This window comes from Antechinus flavipes, chromosome 2 (assembly GCF_016432865.1).
Source record: "Antechinus flavipes isolate AdamAnt ecotype Samford, QLD, Australia chromosome 2, AdamAnt_v2, whole genome shotgun sequence".
NCBI lineage: Eukaryota > Metazoa > Chordata > Mammalia > Dasyuromorphia > Dasyuridae > Antechinus > Antechinus flavipes.
In genome coordinates, this window is record NC_067399.1 from 238593369 (window position 1) to 238621064 (window position 27696).

At 38.5% G+C, this 27696-nt stretch overlaps 2 protein-coding genes across 2 annotated transcripts; one reads left to right on the forward strand and one right to left on the reverse strand.

Moving 5' to 3' along the window:
* Positions 1–1801: 1801 nt before the first annotated feature.
* ZFP64 (ZFP64 zinc finger protein) lies at positions 1802–26116 on the reverse strand. The gene is made up of 6 exons (XM_051976609.1): positions 25881–26116; positions 23845–24081; positions 14248–14409; positions 9678–9740; positions 8299–8550; positions 1802–4770 (listed from the first exon to the last, which is right to left on the reverse strand). The coding sequence occupies exons 1-6, from the start codon at positions 25924–25926 to the stop codon at positions 3452–3454; spliced, it is 2079 nt and encodes a 692-aa protein (XP_051832569.1). The 5' UTR covers positions 25927–26116; the 3' UTR covers positions 1802–3451.
* On the forward strand, positions 25086–26797 carry LOC127548926 (uncharacterized). Its single transcript, XM_051976610.1, has 2 exons — positions 25086–25966; positions 26109–26797. The coding sequence occupies exons 1-2, from the start codon at positions 25274–25276 to the stop codon at positions 26502–26504; spliced, it is 1089 nt and encodes a 362-aa protein (XP_051832570.1). The 5' UTR covers positions 25086–25273; the 3' UTR covers positions 26505–26797.
* The last annotated feature ends 899 nt before the right edge of the window (positions 26798–27696 follow it).

Sequence of the window (27696 nt, forward strand, 5' to 3'; positions counted from 1 at the left end):
GCTTCTATTAATGAACCCACCAGTATTGAGTTTTAATTTCCTACTCACGCTGTGCTTTGAAAAAATCTATTTTCTCTAATTACTTCCAGATAAAATACTAACAACCACAGATTTAGAAGTAAACAGGGTTTGCATAGAATTAAAAAAAAAATAGAAACTGTGATTCATTTTTTAAGACTTCCAGAATAACTTGCCAGCCAAAAAAAATCCCAAAAAACAAAACATGTTGTGGGCCCAAGCTTTCAAAACAGAATTAAGAATTGTAATCTTTGTGGCTAATGAAAAAATTTCAATGTAGAATTAACAGAAATAAAGAATTCTCATAATATTTATACTACTACATGTAAATATTTTTCCCTTCCTGTTAACTTGTTGCATTCAAGAGACATCACAATCAATCTCATATCATAACATACAATATGATAGGATCTGGGTAGGACAATTGTTAAGGGTTTGGGGGGGGGGGTGAGAGGTGGTAGGGACCTGGAAGTGGGAGCAGCTTCCTTGCTAATGTGGAGCTCCTGGGATTACTACTTTTCAATCTAGCAAGCTTCTTTTACACTGCCTTTTTTTTTTTTTTTTTCTCATTTGTTTCTTTTTTTCCATTATCATTATATTTTGCTCTGACCAGGGTTATCTTTATATCCAAGGATGATCCTGCATGCAGTCCTTTCCAGTTTTTCTAAAATCCATCCTTCTCCTCTCTAGTGCCATTCCCTTCCACTATTTCCATTAGTTAGTTAACAAGGGAAAAATGAGTAGAGAAAAGACTCTCTTCTTCATTGAACAAATGGTGATATTTGACTGCAATAGAATATTATTGCATCCTAAGAAATGAGGAATAGGATTTATTTTGAGAATCCTGAGTCTTTTATGAGCTGAAGCAGAATAAACAGAACCAAAAGAACAATTTATCTGAGAACCTCAATAACATAAAGGGAAATGGTCTTGAAAGAACTTTAGAACTCTGGTCCATGCAGTGTCTAATCATGACTTCAGAAGACCACAGAAACATGCTTCCCACCTCTTGGCAGAGAGGTGATGGACCAGAGGTGCAGGAAGATGGACTAAAGGTTAGACACAGCTTAACTATACCTTTTGGTTACAAGAGAAGGCTTCTGCTGGAGGGAGAGCTGGAATTCTCAGGACTGTAGAATTAGGGGTGGTACCTGAGAACACCTTCCTCATTTTATAGATGAAGAAAACCAGAAAGATTAAGAGATTTGTTCAAAAGTCAATCAGGTGATATTATCATTAAGTGCCTACAATGGGCCAGGAACTGTGTTAATTGATAAGATCACAAGGTAGTGAGTGGCAGAATCAGGATCTGAACCCGAGCCACCTGTCTCTGAATCTAATATATCATTCTTCTCTAGGTTGTTCAGTTGTGTCACACTCTTTGTGATGCCATTTAAAGTTTCTTGGCAAAGATACTGGAGTGGTTTGCCATGTACTCCATCAGCTCATTTTATAAATGAGAAAACTGAGGCAAACAGGTTTAAATGACGTACCCAGGTTCATATGGTTAATGCATAAAGTCAAATTTGAACTTAAAAAGATGAGGCTTTCTGCCTCCAGGTCCATCTTTCAATCTACCCCATTCTTTATTCATGCACATTCTCTGGGTTATCAGAACCAGTTCATTCAATGGGTCTCTTTATGGTACAAACTCGAGTCCCCTTCCTTTCCTCTCTGACTTCTTCTAGTTGTGGTCCAGCTTATCAATATCCTTCCCAAAAGGAGCCCAGAACTGAACATAATATTCCAAATTAGGACAACAAAGAGTAGGAGCAGCACCAAATATTCTATAAACTTTTATTAAGTGCTATCAGGTGTATGGCTCTGTACTACATCTGGGAATCTAAAGACAACAAAACTAGATCATCTTTTTCAAGTCCTCAAGAAGTTTACATTCTCTTAGGGAATGAGGGGAACACAACATATATGCAATGATTTTCTTTCAAAGGCTGTGATAGTGAAACAAAAAAGAAAAAGAAAGGAACATCAATGAAATATTTAAAAATGCACAGAATAGAAGGAAGTTCAGAAGGGGACACAGACAAGCAGGACAATTTTGTTCCTGTTAAATTTAATAGGCATTAAAAAAAATCTGTATAAAACAGAAGTCCAGGTTTGAATACAATCTTCCTTTCTGTTTTTTTTGTATCTTGAAACATTCAAATTTGCTGATGATTAAGTTCACAATAAAAAAATTTTTAAAGGGCATAGCCTAATACATTATTCGGTTCTAATATTTATTTACATTAAAATCTTCTGTTTCCCAGGAAGTGGATTATATTATGCTTAGCATCATCAACTTAAATAACTCATATACAAGTCTTTTCAATAAATTTAACATTTATATTTGATAAAATTTTAAAAAAAGCCTAAAATATCAAAAAGTCTTCTTTAACTATAACTCTTCCCCTTGCCCTAATTTTCATTTTGATTCTGTAGGGAAGGACAGCTGCAACTTTTAAAATGGCAAGTCTAATGCTGAGTCTTTAGAACAACACTCTGGTATATTTTCTTATAGGAGCAGAAGCAGGTCAGGGTAGGGAATGGGATGAAGCATCTGAATAGAAATGACAACTGAGGTGCTGCTGTGGGGAAGTGGAATAGGCAAATATGGATTTTTCCCATCTTATCCCTTCCCTCAGTAGACATCCTGGGGCAAGACAAAAATTACACAAAGGTCTATGGCTGGGTCTTAATACAGGGAGATCTGAAGTGGAGATGGGAGTAAGGTGGAGGAGGATATCCCAAGCAAGAGCTAGGACAGGGTAAAATGCAAAGAAAGTCCCAATTAGTGCTGTTAGGGTAAGAAGACCATTAATTGAATTAATACATACATAACCTTTCATATGCCAGGGTCATATGTAAATCAGAAAAGTATATAAACCAGAATTAGTAGGTCATGGACTGGTTAGATTTTAGAAAAAGAGCTCCATAAGAAAAATAAACAATATTTTGCTTCTTTGGATTGTGATTTTTATGTTAAAAAATCAGACTTGAAGGAAAATAATTTCTTCCCTGTACCTGGAACTCTATTGATATGCTGAACAATTTCCATGAATTCCAGGAAGGGCCAGAAACAAGCCTGTCATCCAGCTAATGAAGACATAAGACATACATATAAGAAAGGAAGCCCCAAAATATTTGCATTTTGTATTGCTTAGCACATTTTAATTATTTCTTCTTCATCTAATCAGCAGCGTCTTGGAAACATTTAATATATAGTGATTATGATACGCCATTTCAGAAATAATCTGCTTTCACGGTTTTTACAATGTGAAAAAAATGATCATATGACAGTACAAAATTATAACTTATTTTTCAAGGACCCAACCTGGAAGTATTTAAATCATCTTGAGAAAACTTCACAGAATTCTACTGATGCGTTTTAAACAGGTGAAAGAGATCATTTTGAAGGGAAGACATTTTTAAAAAGCTAATCTGGTATGGAATCTGCAGGGCAGAGCAAAGCTGGGTGAGCCCCACCCTGAATGATGGAGTAAGTCTGTTTAGGTAGTTCTGGGTGGGAAGAGGAGGAGAAGATGGGAGGGGCAGTGGTCGATACCGTGATATTTTGGCCTCCGTCACTGACCACAGTCACTTCGGTTGCCCCCTCCTGAATCAAAGCATTGAGGCCTTCCAAGTCAGAGCAGCTAATGCCGGAGCTTGTGATGAAAGTCTGGTTGGGTGGGCCTTCGTGGTTACTGCCCGATGGGGCGGGAATCAGAGTCTGGTGCAAAGCTGCCCCTTCTGTCTGATCGTGGGTCGTGAGCAGAACTGCCGACTGGCCCATGGGCCCGGCCTCGTTCTGACATCCAGACGGCTGGGACGGGGCAATCAAACTGACCTGGCGCAGAATCTGCAGCCGGTTACTGGCCGGGAGCTCTTCCTGCCCTTGGCCAACTAGAGCCGGGGGCACGATGTTCACCGAAGTGGCCTGGACGATGGCGTTTGTCTGCGGCACCTGGTGGCCCACGATGATCTTGACCCTTCCTTCGCTGAACTGGGGGAGCTGGCTTGGTTGGAGGGGCACCTGCAGGGGACTGACCGTCAGAGGTGTGCCCACCTGCCGCCCGGGCTCCATTTGAAGCTGCAAGACGGCCAGCTCGGCGTTTTTATTTCCGCTGTATTCACTGTGCTGCTTGCGGTGGCTCCGGAGAGAATCTTCCCTCACGAAGGAGGCCTCGCAAGCATCGCACTGAAAAGCCTTCTTGGCATCCAGTCTGGCCACCTGGCGGGAGCCGCCGGCTTTGGGCCGGTCGCCTCCCGCGCCCGCCGCTCCTCCCCCGCCTTTTTTCTCCAGGGGCTGCTTCTTGCTCTTGACCTTGTCGCCGTGCACCTTCTTCACGTGCGTGGTCAGGTTGCTGCGCTGCTTGGTGTCGAAGCTGCAGAGTTCGCACTTGAAGGGCCGCTCCTGGCCGTGGATGCGCTCGTGGACCTTGAGCGCGGCTTTGTGCGCGCAGGAGTAGTTGCACTCCGGGCACTTCACGGGCTGCTCGGGCTGATGGGTCCGCGTGTGGTGCCGCAGGCTCGTCTTGTTCCCGCACTGGAAGTCACACTCGGCGCACTTGAAGGTGTTGTCCGCGTTGTGCTTGATACGGATGTGGGACTTGAGGTTCCCTTTCATGGCACAGCGGACCTCGCAGAACTCACACTTGTAAGGCTTCTCCCCCGAGTGCACGCGCAGGTGCCTTTTCAGGTCCGAGTTGATTTTGAATTTGGCGCTGCACATCTGGCACTGGAAGGGGGCATCCCCTGTCGAGGCAAGGTGCGTGTGGGTTAGAAGTGGTGCAGACAAGCGCCCAGGTTAGCAAATCACTTTCTAAGGCAGAGTCTGAATCACTCGGGTTGGGGCTTCTCCTACTGCAGCCGCAGAGGGAGAAAAATGGATCTGCTTAATTCTTTCCCAAACTAAAGCTATCATCATTTATTTTGGCATTGCAACAACAAGGGAAAAGGGAGATTAAAAAAGGTCTCTAGTTCTCCCAAATCAAAAATGTAATTTGTAAATGTGCATAGTGCATTCTATCTCTTTAATAAGCAAGCTACCGTGCATATGGTTAATTTCCCCACTTTACCAGTTAATGTTTCATAGTTGTATAATTTGCACAATTGGTTGATTGAGTTACATATTATACTGATTTTGCTACACGTTTTTGAATCGAGCTGTATCATGCTGTGCTAATCAGAGCATATTTTTAAAATGTTTGAAATGCTTCACTCGTATTTTATGCAGATTTTTTTTTATTAATAAAGATGCATTGTTTACTGCTCTGATTTATTTATCGTACAATCCCAGCTGCATGCTGCTAGTGGAGTTATAAAATCCAGCTGCTAGCTTTCTTTAAAAAATCTATTTTGCTGAAAGATGTTGTCTTGACTGAGGAAAATGGCCCAGCAAACACCAATTCCAAATTCATTTGCTTGTGGCCTAAATTCTTTCAGGTGGCTGTGTTTTAAGAAAACACCTACTGAAAATGGAGAAAGAATCTTTCTTATCTTTTATAAACACCTAAAACATGCACATCAAATATTATGCTACTTTTTTTAGGTTGCAAAGTATTAGAGGGCAGAGACTGTATTTCAAATATTTTGCATAACACTAAAAATAAAAGAAGGAATAAAGATAAGAAGGGGCCTTTGATATCACTGGCATATGAAGAGAAACCTCCTTCTGTTAATGCAGATCTGCACTTTATCTTAGAAAGTTATCTAAAAGCACTGAAAAATTAGGTGACTTGTTCAGGATCATACAGCTAGGAGACTGGTCTTCCTGCTATCTAGATCCACTACAACCACTTAGTGCTAAAATATAGGGTTTTAAGGTTTGAAATAGCATTTTGCCATGCTAAAGGGCATTAGGTCCGGAATTAGGAAGACCTGAGTTTAAATCTGGTGTTAGACATGTGTTAATTGTATGAACCTGAGTAAGTCACTTAACACTGTTTGCCTCACTTTCCTTATCTGTAAAAGGAAATGGCAAAGCACTCTAGTATTTTTGCTAAGAAACTCCCAAATGAGGTTACAGGTTGGACACAACTGAAATAGCTGAACAACAACAAAATTGTTATCTTCTCTCTCTCACTCTCTCTCTCTGTGTATACACATTCTTATCTTACTTGTTCCTCACAATAAATGATAGAAACAAATGGGAAGTAGATGTTTTTATTATCCTCCTTTTACATTTATATGAGATTGAGAAGTTGTGACATGCCCAGAGTCACATAGCTAGTAAGTGTCTGAAACAGTATTTAACTTCACCTTCCTGACTTCGTCTATTTCACTGTCCACTGTACCATTGAGCTGTACTTCCTAGCACCACACAGGTAAATGTCATAAGATGTATCATGCAAGAACATGGAGAAATAAACTTTAAATCGAAATAATCATTTAAAGAAATAGTTATACCTGAGAACACATATTGAAACCTTGAATTATAATCTCTTACATATCTCATTTGCTTTAACATCCAAGCAGTGTGTGTGTGTGTGTGTGTGTGTGTGTGTGTGTGTGTGTGTGAGAGAGAGAGAGAGAGAGAGAGAGACAGACAGACAGACAGAGGGAGAGAGACAGAGACAGAGAGTGTATCAAATCCTTTTTTTTGTGGTAACACCTATTAGAGATGTTGCAAAGCAGAAGTGTCAAAACACCCAACTCACAACACTCCCTGGTATGGAAATATTTGATAAAATAAATAAAAATACAATTAAAAGTAAATAATGTTACTGTATGGTTTTCTAAGTTAATATGTAGCCTGCAAAGCTTCTTATATATAGTATAGCAGCCCCCATTTCTGTCTGGCACTACAGTTGTACAATGGACGACCTTTGAGGTACTAATGAACTTGAAGAATCTACATTTATATAAACCTTCAGAAGGCTAAATCCCAGGAAATTCAGAGCTCTCAATCTATAGAGCCTAAACTCTTTTTGAATAAGGGAAGAATTAAAGTTTAAATAAATCTCTTCTTTTGCCAGCGATTCATTTTTTAAATCGGTAAGAAATAAATCCTTCAGAGCACAAGCAAACCAATATAAAGGGAACTCAGAGCTATTTCTCAGATTCAACCTTTAAACTAAGAGGAAGCCCTCATGAAGACTTCCCTTGAAATTCACAAGATGGCACAAGAAAAAAATTAAAGAATTTCATGGGTCAAAAGCTCCAAAAGGATAGCTTAGAAAATGATATTTCCAGGCTAATTTAAAAATATTCCTGTTACATATGACAAACTCTGGTAATACAGAATAATACAATAACAACTACTCACATTTCTAAAGTATTTTTAAGTCTGCAAAGGACTTCCATACAGAAACCCTAGGAGATTGAAAATATAGGCACTATTCATATTTTACAGATGAGGAATTCGAGACAGGAGACAGGGAAAAAATTCAATAGTTAAGGCTGGAAGAAACCTTGGTGCTAATCTAACTTCTGACTTTTAATATCTGTGTGACTTTAGACAAGTCTCTTTATGAGCCTCAGTTTCTTCATCTATAAAATGGGAATGTGAATTGTGCCTAATTCATGGGGCTGTATGAAAATCAAATGAGCTTTGTAAAACTTAAAGGATCATAAGAAATTTAGTTATTATTTTTACTAGCTATGAACAAATCACATAACGACAGTCAGAAAAAGGATGAAAAACTTGGTCCACTGGTTAGAATTATTAACTTAATTAAAAATGAATAATTAAAAATAAAAATGAATAATAATAACTAGGTTTTTAGATAGCATTTTAAGGTTTTCAAAGAATTTTATAGTTATTTTATCTTCACAATAACCCTGAGAGGCAGATGCTATTATCATTCCCATTTTACAGGTAAGGAAACTGAAGCAGAAAGGAGTTTAAGAGAAATCACTTTTTTAGGGTCACTCAGCTAGAAAAGTATTTGAGGCTGGATTTGAACTCAAATCATCATCGTCGCCAGCATTTATGTAATGCTTTAAGGTTTGCAAAGTGTTTTACAAATATGTCATTTTATCCTCACAACAACCCTGGGAGGTAGATGCCATTATAAAAATTAGAAAACTAAGGCAGAAAGTGTCTTGCTCAGGATCATAAAGCTAATAATCATACATCTGAGGCTGCATTCGAACTCAAGTCTCCCAAAGTTCTATCCATGATTTCTGCACTATTCTGTGCTGACTTTTCACACCCTATTTATCTATCAATAGCAGTAACTTCTGCTTTCCTAACAGAGGTAAGGAAAGTCTCAGAAGAACATTATTAATTCTGCATCAGCTATGGCAGACCTCAGATTTCCAGAATACACCCCTCCTTACCAGTATGGGATCGGAGGTGCACCGTCAGCTGGCTGGAGTTTCTGCTGGCATAGGGACAGATCTGGCATTTGAAAGGACGCTCATTGGAGTGTATCCGTTGGTGTTTGTTCAGGCTGCTGCTATCTGCAGCAGCATAGTCGCAGCTCTTACACTTGTAAGGCTTCACACCCGTGTGGGATCGCATGTGCATCTTCAGTTTATCTTTCCGGCTGAAGCACTTGCTACAGACCTCACACTTGTGAGGCTTGTCTCCTTCAAACAAAACACACGGCATTGGGTGGTTCATGATTGGAAAAGAGGAAAAAGGTCATGAGCAGGGAGTCAGATTGGGATGAGCTATCTCAGAGGGCATAGCACATTTAACTTGCTTTGTGCCACTTTTGGGGTGAAGAATGAGCTTGTGCACCCCATAGGTCCCCATGTAGCAGCTTAGGATCCTGGGAACCTTCCCAGACTACTCTGTAGAGAGATACAAGATAAGGTAGCTATGGCCTCCTAGATAAACATGACTTTAAATATATAATGGCAAGTCTTAGACCAAAGAGATTGTATAACTTACCAAAACTCACAGCAGCTTTGTTTAGAGAAATCTAGTTTATGAAGTTGATCTATTCTATTTTGGCTAATAATTTATAACACAGTGGTAAACTGATCACCTGTTTGTATACATTCATTCATTCCTTCTGTAAACATTTGTAAAATGCTAGCTACTTGTAATACTGATGCAGAAACAAAGATATATAAGACAGAGTCTCTGCCATAGAGTAAAACTTCTTAAACTATGAGTCATGACTTCATGTAGGGTCATGTGGCTGAATATAGGGGCCATGAAATTATGATTTATTAGTAAATTTTTGATCTTTTTTTTTTTTTTTGGTAAGGTAGTTGAGGTTAAATAATTTACCCAGGCTCAGGTCCTCCTGACTTCAGGACCAGTACTCTTATCTAGTGCACCATTTAGCTGACTTTTATTTTGTTTTGCTGAGGTGACTGGGGTTAAATGACTTGCCCAGGGTTCACATAGCCAGGAAATGTTAAGTGTCTGAGGCCAGATTTGAACTCAGATTCTCCTGACTTCAGGGCTGGTGCTCTATCCACTGCACCAATTAGCTGCTCCTTTAAATATATTTTATATACCAGGTGAAAAGCGGTTATGAGTGGAAAAAGTTTAAGATACAAAGGAATTTATATCCTCATTTTAGAAGCATACCCGAGGATTCAGGTTCTTAAAAAAATGACCCATTTCAGAATTTTATCACTTTTAAAGATCTGATTCATTTTATAATGCAACCTATAAGCAGCTACAGAAGGTATCATATAGTTAAACATTAAAATACACTCTGGGAATACATGGAATAAAAAGAGGCGATTATAGATACCTGTGTGAGTTCTTAAATGACGTTCCATGTCTTTCATACCATATGCTGTCTTGAACTGGCAACCTAAAAAAAAACAAACAAAAAAAAAAAAACTAATCATTTTAAAATTTCTCCTAAGTTTTAGAACCAAACAGAACAGAAACATGATGAGAGCCTATATTAAAGTAGTAGCTGTGTGAATGGGGAGAAGACTTTGGATTTGAGAGATGTTGTGAATATAGAAATAGCAAGAATTAGCAACTAGCTGGATATAAAAGGTGAGCAAGGGTGAAGAGTCAAGGATAACGCCATAGTTATAAGCCTGGGATACTGGAGGGATAGTAGTACCTTTGGCAGAAACAGTGAAGTCTGGAAGAAGAATAGATATTTGGAAAAAAGATAAGGAGTCCATGTGAAGTTTGAGATGTTTTTGGGCTGTTCAGGTTGTTTTCTTGAAAGTTTATATGATTTTTAAAAAGTGAAACAATGGGTTTAATTAAAGCAAGGAGGCAAGGGAAGACATGGAGAAATATGAGTCACCAGTAGCCAATAATGTTAAGTTATATCTCTGTGGCATTCTGAGGTTCAAAAATTACTTTCCTAAAATAATTATGAGAGATAATAAAATATGTACAACACTCACCCTGAGTTACTTATCTAACTTGTATTCCAATTCATGGACTGAATACCCAGCATGTACCTGCTACTTTGTATTCTAAGTATCTGTGCTTATAATACGTTATCTAACAAGCCCTCAACAGAGTATTTCACATTAACAATCAACACATAAACATGATTTGTTCATGCCAAAGGAATTTACTAAGATAGCATGGTAAGAAGAGTTATAAAACAACATTCTCATAAATCTCAGGTGCATTCTTCTCCAAATATAAATGATGGACATGAAAGACTAGGTTCAATTGAAATCACAGTGCTAACGAGGCGCACATGTAACATCTATGTGTATAGGTTATCCAGTTTGAAATGTCTAATAGGTTTATTACTTAGATATGGGAGCCATCTGTAGTGATATGATTAAATCTACAGGAGATGATGAAGAGAGTAGAGAAAGAAGAGAAAGGATAAAATCTTGGGGAAACCAATGCAAAGAACTTTAGAAAGTGAGATCTGAGGAGAGGGATCATTATTGATTAAGCAATCAAGAAGGCTTTATGGAAGTGGCATCTAGATGGGTTATAAAGGATGGGAAGGAAAACAACAGATAAAGCAAGGGAGAATGGAGAAAGAGCCTGAGCAAAGGCATAGAGACAGTAAAGTAAAGGCTATTGGTAGGGACAAATTCAAGCAATATTACAAAGGTAAAATAAATGGGTCTCAGTAACTGATAAGGAATATGAAGGAAGAGACAAATATAACCTAAAATTTCAAACACAGGAGTGAAGGATGCATGTGGAAGACAGAACTGGTCAGACAGAGGAATAGATTTAATACAATTTAGGTTTGGATACATCAAGTTTGACTGAAATATTCATGGATTCAAGTGGTTCCAGGTATCTAGGCAGCTGGAAATAACAGAAAAGAGATCAGACCTGGGGACACAGATCTGGGAGTCATCTGTATTGAAGAACTAGTTGAAGCTAAGGAAGTGAATGCATCTACTAAAGCAGAGTGTAAAGAGAGAAGAGAGCTGGTAAAAGGATGAGGAACCAAAGAAGAAGAGAAGTAAAAAGAGGGAAGGAGGAGAACCTCTCTGAAGCCAAGTGAAGAAGCTATTCAGGAGCAGAGTCAATAGTGTCAGATGTGGCAGAAAAATCCAAGACATGAGTACTCCACAAAGGGCTGAGCAACTAGAAGTTAGGTGGTGACCTTAGAGCTGTTTCAGAAAAAGGGTGGAGAAACCAAATTGTAAGTGATGAAGATAGAGGGTATGAAAAAGAAGGTATCACTGGATAATGAAAAACTTGATCACTTGATGCTTTTTTCAACAATCTTAGGAGTATAGAGGAGAAAGCTGGATAGGAGAGAATGATCAAGAGAAGGCTTTTTTTTTTTTTAAAGGACTTGAGGTTTAGAGCATGCTTGAAAAACATACAGTAAGTAGGAAGCTAGAGGAGGGAGAGAGGCCCAAACTGAACATAAGAGACAATGTCAATTGAAGATATGGAAATGAGATCAAACATAAAGAAAAAGAGATAAATTTTAAGGAGGAATAGGGTTATCTCCTCTTTGTGAGTAGAGAAAGGGAGATAATGGGAGGTTTTGAGGAATACTGTAGGTAAGCCTTAATCTCAGTGGAATAGGAAATTAAGTCATTTGATACATTTTTGAAATTCAAGAGCCTCTCAATGGCTCTGCTTTCTCCTATCTTTTCAGCTGAGATCTTTGCCTCATATTTGACTAGACAATTGAGACCATTTAAATTAATAATATTTGAGACCAATAAAAAATGGAGACCACTCATTGACAGCTCCCTCTTCTGTCCTTATTTTGCATCACCCAGGTGCCTCCTGCCACATACATCTCTTCCTTCACCCTTTCCTTCTAAGAAGAGGTGGCCTTAACCCCTCCCTGCACATTCTCCAAGAGATTGCTTCTTCTATCAAGCTCATTTTCTAACTTATCCTTAATCTCTCCCAGTGACCTGACTAAAGATCTCATCCACTATCTATTAGTATTCACTTACATTTCAATTTTGTAACTTTCACCAGTGATGCTCAGAAATCCAGAACCAAAAAAATAAATAAGATTGTGGATGTGGTGACAAAATGAAACATGTATGTGTATATGAAGATATATTTCTATATATATGTATATATCCTCATATGTGTATTTGTAAATATATATCTATATGTATATATTATATATACAATGAATTTATTTTGACTACATATTTAGACAAGGAATATTATTTTTTTAATGGATTAAGGGAAGGTGTAAGAAAAACACATTTCTGTTAATTTAAAAAAATTAACAACAGAGAAGAGGTACTTCACATATGGAATGTGGCTACACTTTCAGATAAAGTCACTGTGATCTTAAGTGTGCTTATTTGTTTTATTTTGTTACAAGAGACCTCTTGGGGATAATCTGTGCTTATACTATAACTATAAAACACATGAATAAAACTTTTAAGGACATTAAAAAGGGAAGAGGCTCTAGGGTAGTAGTTAAGAAAGCATTGTAGGGTCAAGAGTGAACATGAAAGCAAGAGGCCAGAGTGGGAGGAATGCTCTGGAAGAAGAGGGAAGCACCAAGAGCCTAATTAAGAGTCACGTTATGGATAAAGGACAGATCAGGAGCAGTGAAATGATGGGAGGTTGTGAATAGAGGGCAGGAATTTCAAGTTTCAAATCTTGATTCAATCCTCAAAGATAATAAAATTTAGATTATGGCTGAACTGAGCTACTCTTTAAAAAAAAAATTTTTTTTTATTATAGCTTTTTCTTTACAAGTTATATGCATGGGTAATTTTACAGCATCGACAACTGCCAAACCTTTTGTTCCATTTTTTCTCCTCCTTCCCCCATCCCCTCCCCCAGATGGCAGGTTGGCCAATACATGTTAAATATGTTAAAGTATAAATTAAATACAATATAAGTATACATGTCCAAACAATTATTTTGATGTACAAAAAGAATCGGATTTTGAAATAATGCACTATTAGCCCATGAAGGAAGTCAAAAATGTAGGTGGATAAAAATAGAAAGATTGGGAATTCTATGAAATGGTTCATAGTCATCTCCCAGAGTTCTTTCGCTGGGTGTAGCTGGTTCAATTTATTACTGCTCTATTGGAACTGATTTGGTTTATCTCATTGCTGAGGATGGCCACGTCCAGAATTGATCATCATATAGTATTGTTGTTGAAGTATATAATGATCTCCTGGTCCTGCTCATTTCACTCAGCATCAGTTCATGTAAGTCTCTACAGGCCTTTCTGAAATCATCCTGCTGGTCATTTCTTACTGAAAAATAATATTCCATAATATTCATATACCACAATTTATTCATATTCACAATTCTCCAGTTGATGGGCATCCACTCAGTTTCCAGTTTCTGGCCACTACAAACAGGGCTGCCACAAACATTCTTGCACATACGGGTCCCTTTCCCTTCTTTAAGATTTCTTTGGGACATAAATACAGTAGAAACACTGCTGGATCAAAGGGTATGTATGAACTGAGCTACTCTTAACTGGGTTTGAAGCTGGGGGTGAGGGCTTGTGAATCAGCATGAATCAAATGCATTCTTAAGGCTAATGGCAGGAAGAGCTAGAGAGAAGACCATGACCTGCTGAGGTCAGCTGGGATACCTGGGAGATGAATGATTTCAAGGTCGATAAATAAGAGTAACAAGTATGGAGAGAGAGTGGTATATAGAGGTAGAGAGACTTCAGAAGGAAGGTGACAGAGATCTGTGACCCCAGCAAGTCACATGCCAGGGTTAAAAACACTGCAATATCACAATATTATAACACAAGCATCCAGGAATGTGGGGTGCACAGGTGAAGTTGATAAAGTTTGGGTGACTTTACCATGCAGCCTTGGCTATCCAATGCTTAACTGCGAAGAGCCTGGATTTCTCATTTTAACCCTGATTGTACAACAGAAATAAGATAAAATACTGTTTACCTGGATAACAACAGTTAAGTTTCTTCTGTGCAGGTGAAGTTGCAGGCTTTCGAGGCCGTGACTTGGGAGGAACTGAGATGACTGTGGCAGTCTGTGTATCATTGCTGTCTGTGGGCAAGTAGGTTTGGTAACCATGTTCAAAAACAAATTCTGGAGCTGAAACTAAAGAAACAGAAAGTGTTACTGTCAAATGAGTATTATTATAATTCTTAATGTAATCAAACAGCATGGTTAATGTTAAGCCAAATTATTCACACATATGTGAAAATGATTTACAATTCAGCTAGTCTAATAAAAAATGTAGACTACTTATTCCCATGGTAAAAAAACCCAACACTTCTCCAAAGAGATTTCCAATTACTTTGGATGTGTAAGAATCATGTCATTTTGAATACTTATAGGAATTAAAGCATCATTGTTAGTATCTCAAAAATATTTTTTCTTTGCCCCTAGATTTATGTTGATGGGATCTGATTATCATTGTTTGTATGCTTGGATAAATATCCTGCTTTGGAATTCCTTTACGAGTTGTGATGATGAATTTGCAGTGAGTCACCCATACTCTCTGGGCTTGGTCCTACTGTCAGCAAAAGTATGCAGAAATGAATCTCTAGGTTGGGATGTATGGGTAGCAATTACTCTGTTCTTCTGGCCAGTGGTGTCTGTGGCCACAGCTAAGTGGTTGATAAGAGACAGAGCTCATTACCTTGGCATCATTAGGAGAACATGTATTAATTTTTTCATTCATTCTCTTGTTGAATATTTATTAAAAGTGAGGAAGAAACCAATATAAACCAAATAAATATGGTTGCTGCCCTCAAGGAGCTTAAAATCTAAAAGGGGCAGGGGATGACACAGACATGAATATAAATGAGTGTATATTAAATGAATAAGAGGATGCAAAATGCTAGAATATAATATGAAGAACAGACATATTAAAATAACATAGAGTTTAAATCCTCTTATTTTACAACTAAGGAAATTTGAGGGCTAGACATGCTGGATAATTGCCTGAGATCACAGACATTATAAATGGCAGAGCTGGAATGTGAAATCTAAGTTTTTGCACTCTAAATCCAGTGCTCCTTCTATTACTTCTGGTGGGATAGCATCATTGAAGAAGTGTCTTTGTGCTGGGCTTCAAAGGGAGAATATGGGAGGAGTAAAGGCCTTTAAAGTATAAGGAAATCTCATAACAAAATCTCATTTTATTTAAATAACAGATAATTTAAGGAAGGGAGCATTAACAATGAGAGGGAGATAAAAAAATCAGGAAAGGCTTCCCATAGTAAGAGCTGGAGCTCACAGGCACTGAAGCTAACTGTCAATGGTGAGGTGTCAGTGCAAATCAGCATGGTGGGACTGGAAGGGTCATCCCCAAAGCATACGCAAAACAAGGAGAGGCAAGATGGCATGTCAAGATAGGAAGCACGTATTGGGTCAATTTGGCTAGAAGGGAGTGTAGGGGAAAGTGAGTAATGAGTCTGGAAAGGTAGATATAAGTCAAACTGGAGAGAGTTTTACATGCCACGCTGAGAAGTTTGTGTTTAATCCTGGTAGCAATAGAAAATCACTCAAGATTTCAGATGGTGTGCTCAGGCCTGTGCTTTAGAAATCTTAATATTGTCTGTTGTATGGAGGATGGACTAGAGAAGGATTGATTACTGATCCAATATCAATGATATATGAAGGACTATGAAGAAAAGAAAACTATAAGAGAAGCAAATGTCCTGATTTTTACAAAAGAGAAAATAACAACTATATACTAATAGGCCAATGAGTCTGACTTCTATCTTTGGCAAAATTCTAGGATGCATAATTAAATATAGTTAGTGAATCTCTAGAAATGGAAGAGATGGCCACCACGAGTCGGCATGCCTTCATTAAGAACAAGATTAAATTTATTTCCTTTTTAAAAATAATAATAGCTTTCTATTTTTCAAAATACATGAAAAGACAGTTTTCAACATTCACCCTTGCAAAATCTTGTGTTCCAAATTTTTTTCTGTCCTTCCTTCCCTTCCCTAGATAGCAAGTAATTCAATATAGGTTGAACATGTGCAATTCTTCTAAACATATTTCTACATGTTGCACAAGAATTTACTTCCTTTTTGACAGGGTTACTAAATTAACATATCAGGGAATACAGTAGATATTCTATGATGTTGTAGTTATTCTTGATTTGATTAAGTTTTTGATTAAGTACAACATCCTATTGTTGTGGGAAAATGCAGAGATGTGGGATAGATCATAATATAGTTAGTTGGATTTGGAATTAGTTGAATGTATAGAACCAAAGAATAGTTACTTAAATGGTTTGATGTGAACTTAGAAGGTCTCTAGTGATCTTTTCTTGGTTCTATACTGTTTAACATTTTTTAATCAACGATTTGGAAAAGGGTATGGATGGCATCTGTACCAAATTTGCAGATCACATAAGGCTAGGTGGGAGAGATAACATCTTAGATGACCGAATTAGTATACTGACTGGCTGGAAAATAGGGCTGAATCTACAAAGATGAATTCTAACAGGGACAAGTGTTAAAAGTTTTACATTTGGATTTGAGAAATTAACTTTACAAGTATATCATCACATGGCAGAAACTCAATTAGGCAAGAATTTGTGTGAAAAAAACCTCAGGATTTTAATAGACTAAAAGGACAATGAGTCAACAGTATGATGTGGTAACCAAAAAAGTTAATATGATCATGGACTACATTAAGAGAGGCACGGCTTCCAGGAATGAGAAATTGATAATCTCAATTTGTGTTGTCCCAGTCAGATCATATCTGGAGCACTGTGTTCAGTTTTGGGCACTAAATTTCAAGAGAAACTTTGATAAGTTAGAATGTCCATAGGAGAGTAACCAAAAAAGCAAAGAGCCTGAAATGCATTCCATTTAAGGACTGGTTGAAAGAACTAGGGACATTTAGCCTGGAGAAGAGAAGATTTGGCGAGTACATGATAGCTTTGCCACTTTCTATCTATGAACCTGGACAAGCCACTTAACTTTTTCAGGGACTTGGTTTCCTTATCTGTAAAAAGAGAGGGTTGAATTAGAAGGCCTCTCAAATCCCTTCCAACTCTTAATCAATGACCCAATGTATTTGTAGGACTGTTTTGGAAAGGGGTTAAACTCAGTTTTATTTGGTCCAAGAGGACAGAACTAGGAGTAATAAGTAGAAATTAAAAAGAAATACATTTTGGGTTGATGTCGGGAAAAATTTCTTGACAATTGTTTGGTTGTTTTTCAGTTGTGTCTGATTCTAGGACCCTTTTTGGGGGGGGGCGGGGCTCTTGGCAAAAGTACTGAAGTGGTTTGCTATTTCCTTGTCCAGGTCATTTTTTTTAAACAGATGAGGAAACTGAAGTAAACAGAGTTAAGTGACTTGCCCAGGTTCATGGAGTTAGTGTCTGAAGCCAGATCTGAACTCAGGAAGATGAGTGTTTCTGACTCCAGGTTGAGCACTTTAACCAGTGTGCCACCTAGCTTCTCTGATTGGCTGTGAAAGATAAGAGAAGGGGAGGACTGATGGATGACATCTAGGATGGATGACATCCTAGCAAACCAGGAGAGTGGGGGAGTTTGAAATCTGGAAGGGGGAGAGTTTTTGATGTTGAACTTACAATGTCCATGGGATATCCAGTTCAAGATATCCTATAGACTCTTGGAGATATGAGACTGGAGGTTAGCAGAGAGGTTAGAACTGGACAAATATATTTAAGAATCATCTGCTTAGAGATGACAATAGAATCTATAGGATTAGGTATGATTGCCGAACAAAGCAACATAAAGGAAGAAGAAAAGAGGGACAGGCATAGATTTGAGGAAACCATGGAGAGCATGGAAGATCTGAATGGTGGTCTAGCAAAGGAGACTGAAAAAGAATAGATAGAAAGTGGCAAGACAGGTAGGAAAAGGACCAGGAAAGAGAAGTTTTGCAAAAACTTTGTGAGAAGATAGTATCAAGGAGAAAAGAGGAACTGATCGTATGAAAGTATCAGAGAGGTCAAGAAGAAAGATTGAGAAAAGGCCATTAGATGGGGCAAAAAAAAGATAATTTTGGAGAGAAAACTTAAGAGAGCTAAAGCTAGATTACAGAGGATGTAAAATGGAGGAAAGGGAGTCATAGCACTGATTTTAGAGAGTTTTCTCTAAAAATTTATACATGAAAGGAAAGTCATATATAGGACAGTAGTTAGAAGAATGGACAGACCAATTGAGGTTTTTTTTTTTTTTTTTTTTTTTTTTTTTGGAGAATGGGGAGACACAGAGTCTTTCTTTCTTTCTTTCTTTCTTCCCTCCCTTCTTTCCTCCCTATCTCCTTCCCTCCCTCCCTCCTTTCCTCCTACCTATCTATCTGTCTGCCTATCTATCTGTCTGCCTATCTATCTGTCTGCTATCTATCTATCTATCTATCTATCTATCAATCATAGTGAAACAGCCATCAGAGAGAATGAGAATTACTCAGAAAGTGGGAATGACAGAAGCAACAAAGTGCTGGAGAATATGGGATGGAATGGGATCACCTGTGAGTATACAAGAGTTATCCTTGTTAAGGAACAAGGCTGCATCATTATGTGAATCAGGGTGAGGGAGAAGATAGTGGCAGAAAGTATATGAGTGATGTGGATTAGGAGGAAAAACAATTTTATCAATAAAATATGAGTTTCTCAGTTGAGAGGGGAGGAGTAGGTGAAATCTGTGAAAAGTTTGAGAAAGGATGAAAAAGCTTGAAAGAGCTGTTGTGGAGAGTGGGTAGTGGACTGATTAAGGAGACATAAAAGAATTACCTTTCCACAATGAGGACTAGGTTGAGATTATACAAAATAAATTTATATTGCTTCAAGTCAGTATGGTTTCATGATTTTCTTCAGAAAGTATAGCATCAAATGGCAGAAACTCAATTAGGCAGAAATTTGTGTGAAAAAGATTTCAGGGTTTTAATAGCCTAAAAGGATGAGTCAACAGTGTGATGTGGCAATCAAAAAAGTTTATATGATCATGGACTACATTAAGAGAGGCACAGCTTCCAGAAATGAAAAGTTGATAATCTCAATTTACTGTTTCCCCAATCAGATTGTATCTAGAGCACTGTAGTTCTGGACACTACAATTCAAGAAAGACTTTGATAAGTTAAAATGAGGGCAACTAAAATTGCAAAGGGCCTCAAATAAATTCCTGATTGGTTGAAAGAACTGGAGACATTTCATAAACTTCTTCAACAGAGTTTATGTGAGTGGAGAACAAAATCAAGGTTATTATCATCTCTGTGTGTAGCTGAGGTGGGTTGAGGAGCAGTTCATAAGAAATGAATAAACTGAGGAATTCAGTTAGGGTTTTTGAAAGAGTACATATACACATACACATATATAGCTCTATGTGCATGTGTATATGTGTATGTGTGTATGTGCATATTAAAACCCTCTAATATGAAGGCAGGAGTTAATGAGGAAAAAACTGTAAGCCAGATACTGAACTCTTTGAGGGAGGAAGGGCAGTATCCTGGAAGTCTATAGACAATGGCCACTGGGATCTTGATTAGATAATGAATATAGATTAAATGAATGTCAAAAATTCTTAGTGATGGTAGTGGAAAGTCTGGAAGTGGCAATGGAGTGCAAGGAGTGTTCCACCTCCCCTACCATAATTGACAGCACAACAGAGCTGATCAGTGCTGCAAAGGGTAGCCAGGTTTCAGATATTACAGGAAGATGAAGGGGAAAAAAAAAAGAAAAAGTTTAAGATGAAAGCTAATTTGTTACTTATGGAGCAGGCATTCCAGAAAACACAATGGAAGGGATGGTTGGCTTTAGAATGGGGTGGGATGTGATGTATGGGATTGGATTGATGGGAATGGGAACAAGGGAGCAGTCAGTGGGAAATGGAGAATAAAGCTTGGACAATGAAAACTGGGAGTTCAGAATCGCTGGGATGGGGAGGCTTTCTCTAGAAGTAGAGTTGTGTCACAGTGTCAGCTAGAAAGTACAGGGAAGAGAGACTATGTGTCCACTCCAGGACAAGGCAAGATTTCCAGAAGTTAAAAAGTGAACAGAAGATGATAAAATGAAGGCAATTAGACAATAGGTGATTTGGGGGAACTATGAAATGAAGATGAGGAACACAGTAAGATTTTTGAAGCGATGGAAAGATAAGTTTATTTTTTTCTTATGGATAGATGGATACTTGGGCAAGTTCATAGGTGATAAGATAGAAGTGAAGAAATTAGGAAAAAGGTGAATTAAGAGTCAAAGAGAATATGATTTGCTGAAAGGACAAGCTCCTGGAGGAGGAGTGATAAATAAGATTAAAGAAATAATAACAAGGACTGATTTTGGTAAGGAGGAGGACTACTCCTTCAGAGACTGGAGCAAAGGAGAAGACAGTGGAAAATAAAATAGGATTTTTGAGATGTGGGGTAGGGAAGATGATGGAACTCAGTGGATGACCTAGACATTTTTTAGTAAATTAGGAGACAAAGTTAGGACCTGAAAAGTGAGGAGGTGCACTTAGTAGATGCTCAAAAGATGGTCCTTAAACTGCATATAACTGTACAATCGGTGGGCTGCATATTGACTTAATTTTAAAATGTAACATTATCTATATTTATTAATATTTTGTGAAATATTTTCCAATAATGTTTTAATCTGATTTTCATGTTGCTGGCCACATGATCTATAGTCTTTTATATCACTGTTGTAAAGGACTTGAGGATGTTATAAGGAGTATGTTAGAGAATCAATCAAGAAAGAATAAAAGGATTGCGTTGCAGATCCAGCTGAGATTAAGTTACTAAATCTGAACATTAAAAATAACAATATAAAAATTTTAAATAACAATAATCAGTCAATTCAAATGTATCGCTTCTTCCAGTGGCATTTGGGCAAATTCAGCAGCTTGGGAATAGAACAGTAAAGGCAGATGAGGGTGGGGTAAGCAAGAGTAGGGAAAGAGAAAGATATAAATATTTATTATTCCTATTATGTGCCAGGAGCTGCATTAAGAGCTTTACAAATATTATCTAATTTGATGCTCACAACTCTGTGTTGTTGTTCACTTGTTTCAGTCATGTCTAATTCTTTGTGATCCCATTTGGGGCTTTCATGGCAAAGATAATGTTTTGTCATTTCCTTCTCCAGCTCACTTACAGATGAAGAAACTGAGGCAAACAGGGGTAAGTGATTTAAATTTAGGTCTTCCTGACTTTAGGAATAGAACTCTCTTTTTGCCATCTGGCTACCTCAGCAGTTTGGAAACTTGTGAGTAGAGGTGTAGGAAAAGGGATGTAAGAGAAGGGAATTTCAGAGTTCAGTATCATAGAGGCAGCAGTTACTGCTGCTGGTGAGAGCTAAAGTATGACTAACCTTGTACTTAACAGAGGTGTAGTGAAGATATAGGACATGCAAGTTAAAAATTTGATAAATTAGAATATGACATTAATAGGCGTAAACTGAAGAAGTGCATAGGAAGGTACTGAATCCTTGATAAACAAGTGGAGTGAACCCAGAAACAGTATCACAGATAAACACACCCACACAAAGATCTAGACTGGGTGATATAAGCAGATAACGTGAACCACAAAGGAGAAAAAAGATAGTTGAGGGCCAGCAGTAGTTGGTGGATCTGAAAATGGTAATAATGAAGGAAGAATAAATCTATTTTTTCTTCAAGCTTAGCATGGCATGGGAGAAGAAGTATCTAGTACTAGAGAGTGATGGAATAAGAAAGAAAAAAAAGAAAAATCTCTAGTAGGAATTAAAATACTTTTCCCTCTTTATTAGAAATTTCAAATAGCATGTCCCAGACATATCTCAACCTCAGCATGTCAAAACAGAATTCATCTTTCCCCTTAAAGTCTTTCCATCTACTGAACTTTCTTAATTATAATCATTCCTTTTGTTTCATAATCTTTATCTCCTTATTCTTTCTCATCCCCATCCATTGCAGTTCTGTCTTTTCTTCCCTAGTTCTTTTCTTCTTTGTGAATTTCTTCCATGTAGAACTTATGTTTTCTTGTTAACAATTTCTTCTTTATTCTAAAACTTTTTCCTCTTACTTTCTCTTGATTCTTAAGATCAAAGGATCATCTATAGAGAGCATATTTAATGAGTTGCCACATTTTTTCTGTTTTCTACTTCCATAACAATTCTAGAATCTGATCTCTTCTCTCTATGTACATTTCTTACTGGGATTTTTGCAACAAAGACCTAACTGGTCTTGTTTCAAGGCTTCCCACTCCAATTCACCTTTTTTCACACAATGGCCAAAGTGATTATTATTCTTAAGCACAGTTCTGATCTAATTCAGTAAACTCCAATGGTTCCCTATTGCCTCTAAAATAAACTATAAACTCCTCAGTTTGGCTTTTAAAGTCTTTCACAATCTGGCCCCAATCTCTCCTTAATTCATTATACATTACTTCCCTTTCTGTATTCTAATTTAACCAGACTAGCCTTTTCTCTATTCTTCACACATAGCACTCCACTTCTCATCTCAGGCCTTTGCTCTGACCAACCCCAATTCCTAGAGTATATACTCTTTTCTTACCTTTACCTCACAAAATCTCTCAAGTTCCTGAAGACAAAGTTGAAGAATCATTTTATTTTTACAAGAAACCTTAAATAATCCCCCCAAATGCCCTCTCCCCATAATAGTCTTTCATTTAATTATATTATATATATGATAGACTTTTTTGCCTTATTATTCAAAGTTCTTCACAATGTGGCACAATACTATCTTTCTAACATTTTAGCCTTATCTCATATTACAAATCCTTTCTGTGCCCTGAATGGGTTCCCTATCTCTTAGTCTTTGCTTATGCTATTTCTTTCTTATAGCTCATATCTCTGCCCTTTACCCTCCTATTCTTTTACCCCTATATACTCTTTTAGACCTATTCAAATGCAACCTTTTCCAGAGAGCTTCCACTGTTTAGGAGGGATCTTTGCATCTCTCTCATGTACTTGTGATGGTTAATTCTAAATTGCAAATATTTACCAGTATATGGATTTTGAGACTTTACCATAGGGGCAAGAGACGACTGTCTAAACACTGTTTCTCTCCTAGTGCCTAGCCCCATATTCTTAACATAATAAGTATTTGTTAACCATTTATTAAATTTTCACTGAATGGTTAGAGGGTAGAATTAATCATTATATTTGGAACTAATGATGTTCTTGCGTTAAAGTATAAACTCCAAGATTCTGAACCCAGAATTTTCTTATACTGCATACAAATGATTGAGTTCACTGATAAGGCTGACTTCAATCCAGGGGCTTTTCCTTAAAGAGAACAGTACTGCACTAAGAGAAAAGAATCAGGAAAAGTGAGTTCTGGTTCCAGGTCGACCACTGACTAACTTCCCATGTCACCTTTAGCAAGATATATGCAATCTCATCTCAGTTTGAATGTCAGTTTCCTCATCTATAAAAAATAACTCTGATTTAAATAGAAGAGGGACTAAAGCCCCTCTCACCTTTAGGATTTTGTGACTAGCCTTTTAAATCAGTGGTAAAAGCCTGGAATACCCAGAGCTGGCAGTTAGTCACAAGCATCATGCCATTTGTGGCTCCATTTTTATTTTCCATGTACATACCTGTGATGGTCTGGGTCTCTGAAGTGATGGTTCTTGTGGTAGTCTGAGTCTGGGTAACTGGCACCGTTTCCTCTGATACAAACTGAACTGTGCTGGGAGCACCAGGGGCAGTGCTGGTCAGCTGACAACCACTTTGCTTATGGGCTACAAAGGCATCCAGGTTATTAAACTGCTGCTTGCAAATGCCACAGATGTGAATATCTGGGGTTAGCTCCACTAAGACAGTAGTGCCAGGAACTACATAAAATGAAAAGAAAAAATTCACAAGTGAATTAGAAGCATTTCCAAAGTGCAAACCGAATAGGCTTTTATTTTTGGACTAATGATAAAGATCATAGAGCTGGGTGATAAGTTTAGACCTAAAAGGGAACACAGAGTTCATCTAGTCTAACCTTTCATTTTGCAGAAGAGAAAACTGACGCTCAGAGAAATGATCTATCTGTCCAAGGTCAAACAAGCAATAAGAGCCAGAAGCAGAATTGGAGGCCATGTCCTTTAACTTCAAATTAAATGTTCTTTCCAATGCATTTTTTAAAAAAGGAAAATTCTTCTGACTACTATTAAAAAAAAAAAAAAGCCTACTTGATGGTTTAACCTGACATGGCAGTAACCAAAGGTTCTCAGAGGTTATACCAGTGGAAAGCTAACGCTAGGAGATCCCGTCAAAATGTAAATACTCCAACAGACCACCTGAGAATCAGGTTAGCTAGCAGAAAAATGTCAAAAAAAAAAAAGGCTGCACAGGAACTTAGGGAAACAGTCATTAAGTTATACACAGACATCTCTCTGTCTAGGGGGAGGTACAGCACAGATCTTTTGAAACACTGATGAATTTCTTGTAAATTTTAAAATAACAAGTCCAACTAAATTTACATAAACAAGCAGGTTATTTTTTTTTTTAATATACTATCCAAAATAACTGAATAATTTTTTTTCCCTCTCTTTCTCCTAAAGAACAGGTGTCCCATATACAATTAGTTTTTAGTAAAGTAGCAAGTTCAAAGTAATTCTCAGTACTATACTGATATTGCTATTAGTAATATTATCAATAATACTTTAAATTTAGTCTTTTTTCTAAGTCTTTTGACTTATGAAGTCCTTTATAAGTATAATTTTGTCTGCAGCTCCCACTCAGCTGAGGAATTGAGAAATGATGTGACTTGAAGAGAATACACATTTTTGGATTGATGGATCAAGGCCTTACTTCCTAATTAGGTTAAGAAAGCTTGAAAGAGGCAGATGATGTAACCCATACTATTAAAAAAAAAAAAAAAATGACTGACACTATCTTTATCCAAGGGACAGTAAGGGTTAAAAAAGTATGATGTTAAAAAGTAGTTTTCCCCGGCAGACCTCAACCCACTAGGGGGTAAATTGCATAATTTGCAGGAAGTCTCTTGCATCTAAAACTGACCTTGATTTTCTATTAATGAGGTCGTGCAATATGCGTTTTACCCAATTATTAATGCTGGATCACATTCCCCAACAATGCAGGAATTGGTGCGAGTGTGGCAGAACTTTTCTAGCTTTATCTTTGCAGGGATTTCCCATAAATTTCTCCCCTTCTAGCTTCTTGCTCCTAACACAAGCGTCCCTCAACTCCTGGCCACCAGCCCCGTGGGGGAGAGGACCACGAACCGAGGGTGGGGGAGAATCAAACTTTTTCCGAAGCTACTGTCCCCTGACTCCTTGGGAGGGCCCTCTAAATTTTGCAAATACATCGGAGGGGGTGGCAGATAAAGCCCTCCGCGGTCCTGATGCTGAATGTGTTCCTGGATGCAGCCGCAGCCCAGCCCGCCTCCCCCCGTTCCAGCGGAGCTACAGCGCAGCCCGGAAAAAAGCAAGCGAGCAGCGTCCCAGGCTCCCACGCCCTCCTCTGCTCAGCAGGCGCGCGCTCTTTCCCCAGCCAGGTTCCCGGGCTGAGGCTCGCGCCGGCAGGTTGTTGCTACCCAGGTTTCGGGGCTCCCGACTCGGCCCACTTCTCCCTCAGTGTGTTCCAGCCCGGACCCCGGAGCGCGCCGTGCGGCATAACTTACACTGGACTGAGCCGGGAAAGCCCTCGCCCCCGCTGCTCGCGTTCATGGCCTGGGGTTGGAGTCTCGCTGGGGCTGCAAAGGCCGGGGTGCATAGGGCTGGTGGGGCGAGGTGGGGGGGTGGTGGTGGGGTGAGAGCGCGTGTTTATTTACATTATGCAGTGACTTTTCCTTTCCCCTCCCTCCTCCCTCCTCCCCTCCCCCCTTCCTCTCCTAACTCTGCGATTCTAGAGGACGGATGTAAAGAAAGCCACACTTCCGCTGCCTAGAGGGCGCTTTAAGGCGGCATCCACCTGCTTCTACTTCTGCACGGTCCCTTCTATGCACAGGCAGCTGCAAACCACTGAGGAGCCGTCCGTTGGCCCTGCTTTGCTGGGGCTGTTGCTGCTGCTCCCGGTTAAGAGGACTGTGGCCCCAGAAGTCGCCCGAGACAGGCAGCTCGCTTCTAGGCACGTTGCTCCTAGGACTCGCCCCTCCCCCCTTTCTTTGCAGCTGTTAGTAGCGGGCAGCAGTGACTTTTTCCTAGTGTGTATTGCGCGTGCGCGCTCTTTGCCCTTCAAGGAAAAGAGAACGGACCTCTTCCCCCTGCTGGTCAATTGCGGAAGGCTTAGGCGGGCCGGCTGTTAGGAGAGCAGGAGTTAGTATTGGGAACGTAGGAGCTGCCTTTATTTAAACCGTGTTTTTATGTAGGGGAAAATTTCAGATTCCTGGAAGCATTTTAAGTTAGAGCTGTAAAGACCCAGAAACAGGAGGTTATTTTTTGTTGTTGTCCAATATGATAAATTTATTAATTTATAAATACACTTTGCTTTTAAGAATCCTGTTAGGAGAGAAAAATCAGAGCAAAAGAGAAAAAACCATGGGAGAGAAAAGAAAAACAACAACAAAAAATGAACATAGAATTGTTGATTTATCTTCAATCTCCTTAGTTCTTTTTTCTGGATACAGATGTCATTTTCTGGCCAAAGTCTATTGGGATTGCTTTGGATCACTGAACCACTGAGAAGAACCAAGTCTTTCATGTTGATCATCGCACATTTTTGCTGTTATTGTGTACAAAGTATTCGTGGTTCTGCTTGTTTCGCTCAGTATCAGTTCATGTAAATCTTTCCAGGCCTTTCTAGAATCAGCTTGTTCATCATTTTTTATAGAACAATAACATTCTATTACCTTCATACACCACAACTTGTTCAGCCATTCCCCAACTGATGGGCAGCCACTCCTTTTCTAATCTTTGCTATCACAAAAAAAGCTTCTACAAACATTTTTGTACATGTGGGTCCTTTTCCAACAGGAGGTTATTTTTATTATTCATGTATTTTTAATATTCATGTAAAATTTTTTTTTGAGTTCTGAAATCTCCCCCTACCCATTGAGAAGGCAAGCAATAAGACATTAATTATACATGTGAGACCATGCAAAGCATATTTCTATATCAGCAAGAATTTTTTTTTTCTGAGGTTCATGCATTTTTTGTGGGAAGGCAACTGGCCTTAAGTGACTTGCCCAGGATTACCCAGCTAGTAAATGTCTGAAATTGTATTTGAACTCAGGTCCTCTTGACTCAGGTGGTACTCTTATCTACTGCCATTTACCTGTCCCTGTCCATGTATTTTAAAAAAAAAATACTAATTTTTAAATATTTGATAATTATTTCAATAGAATTTATTTTCTTTGTAATCTTAATGTATTTTATAGGCAGCTGGATATAACACAGGGGATGAAGTGCTAGATCTGGAATTTGGAAGATCTGAACTCAAATTCTGGCACCATAATGAACAGAGTCCTGGGCCTGCAGTCAGGAAGACTCATCTTCCTG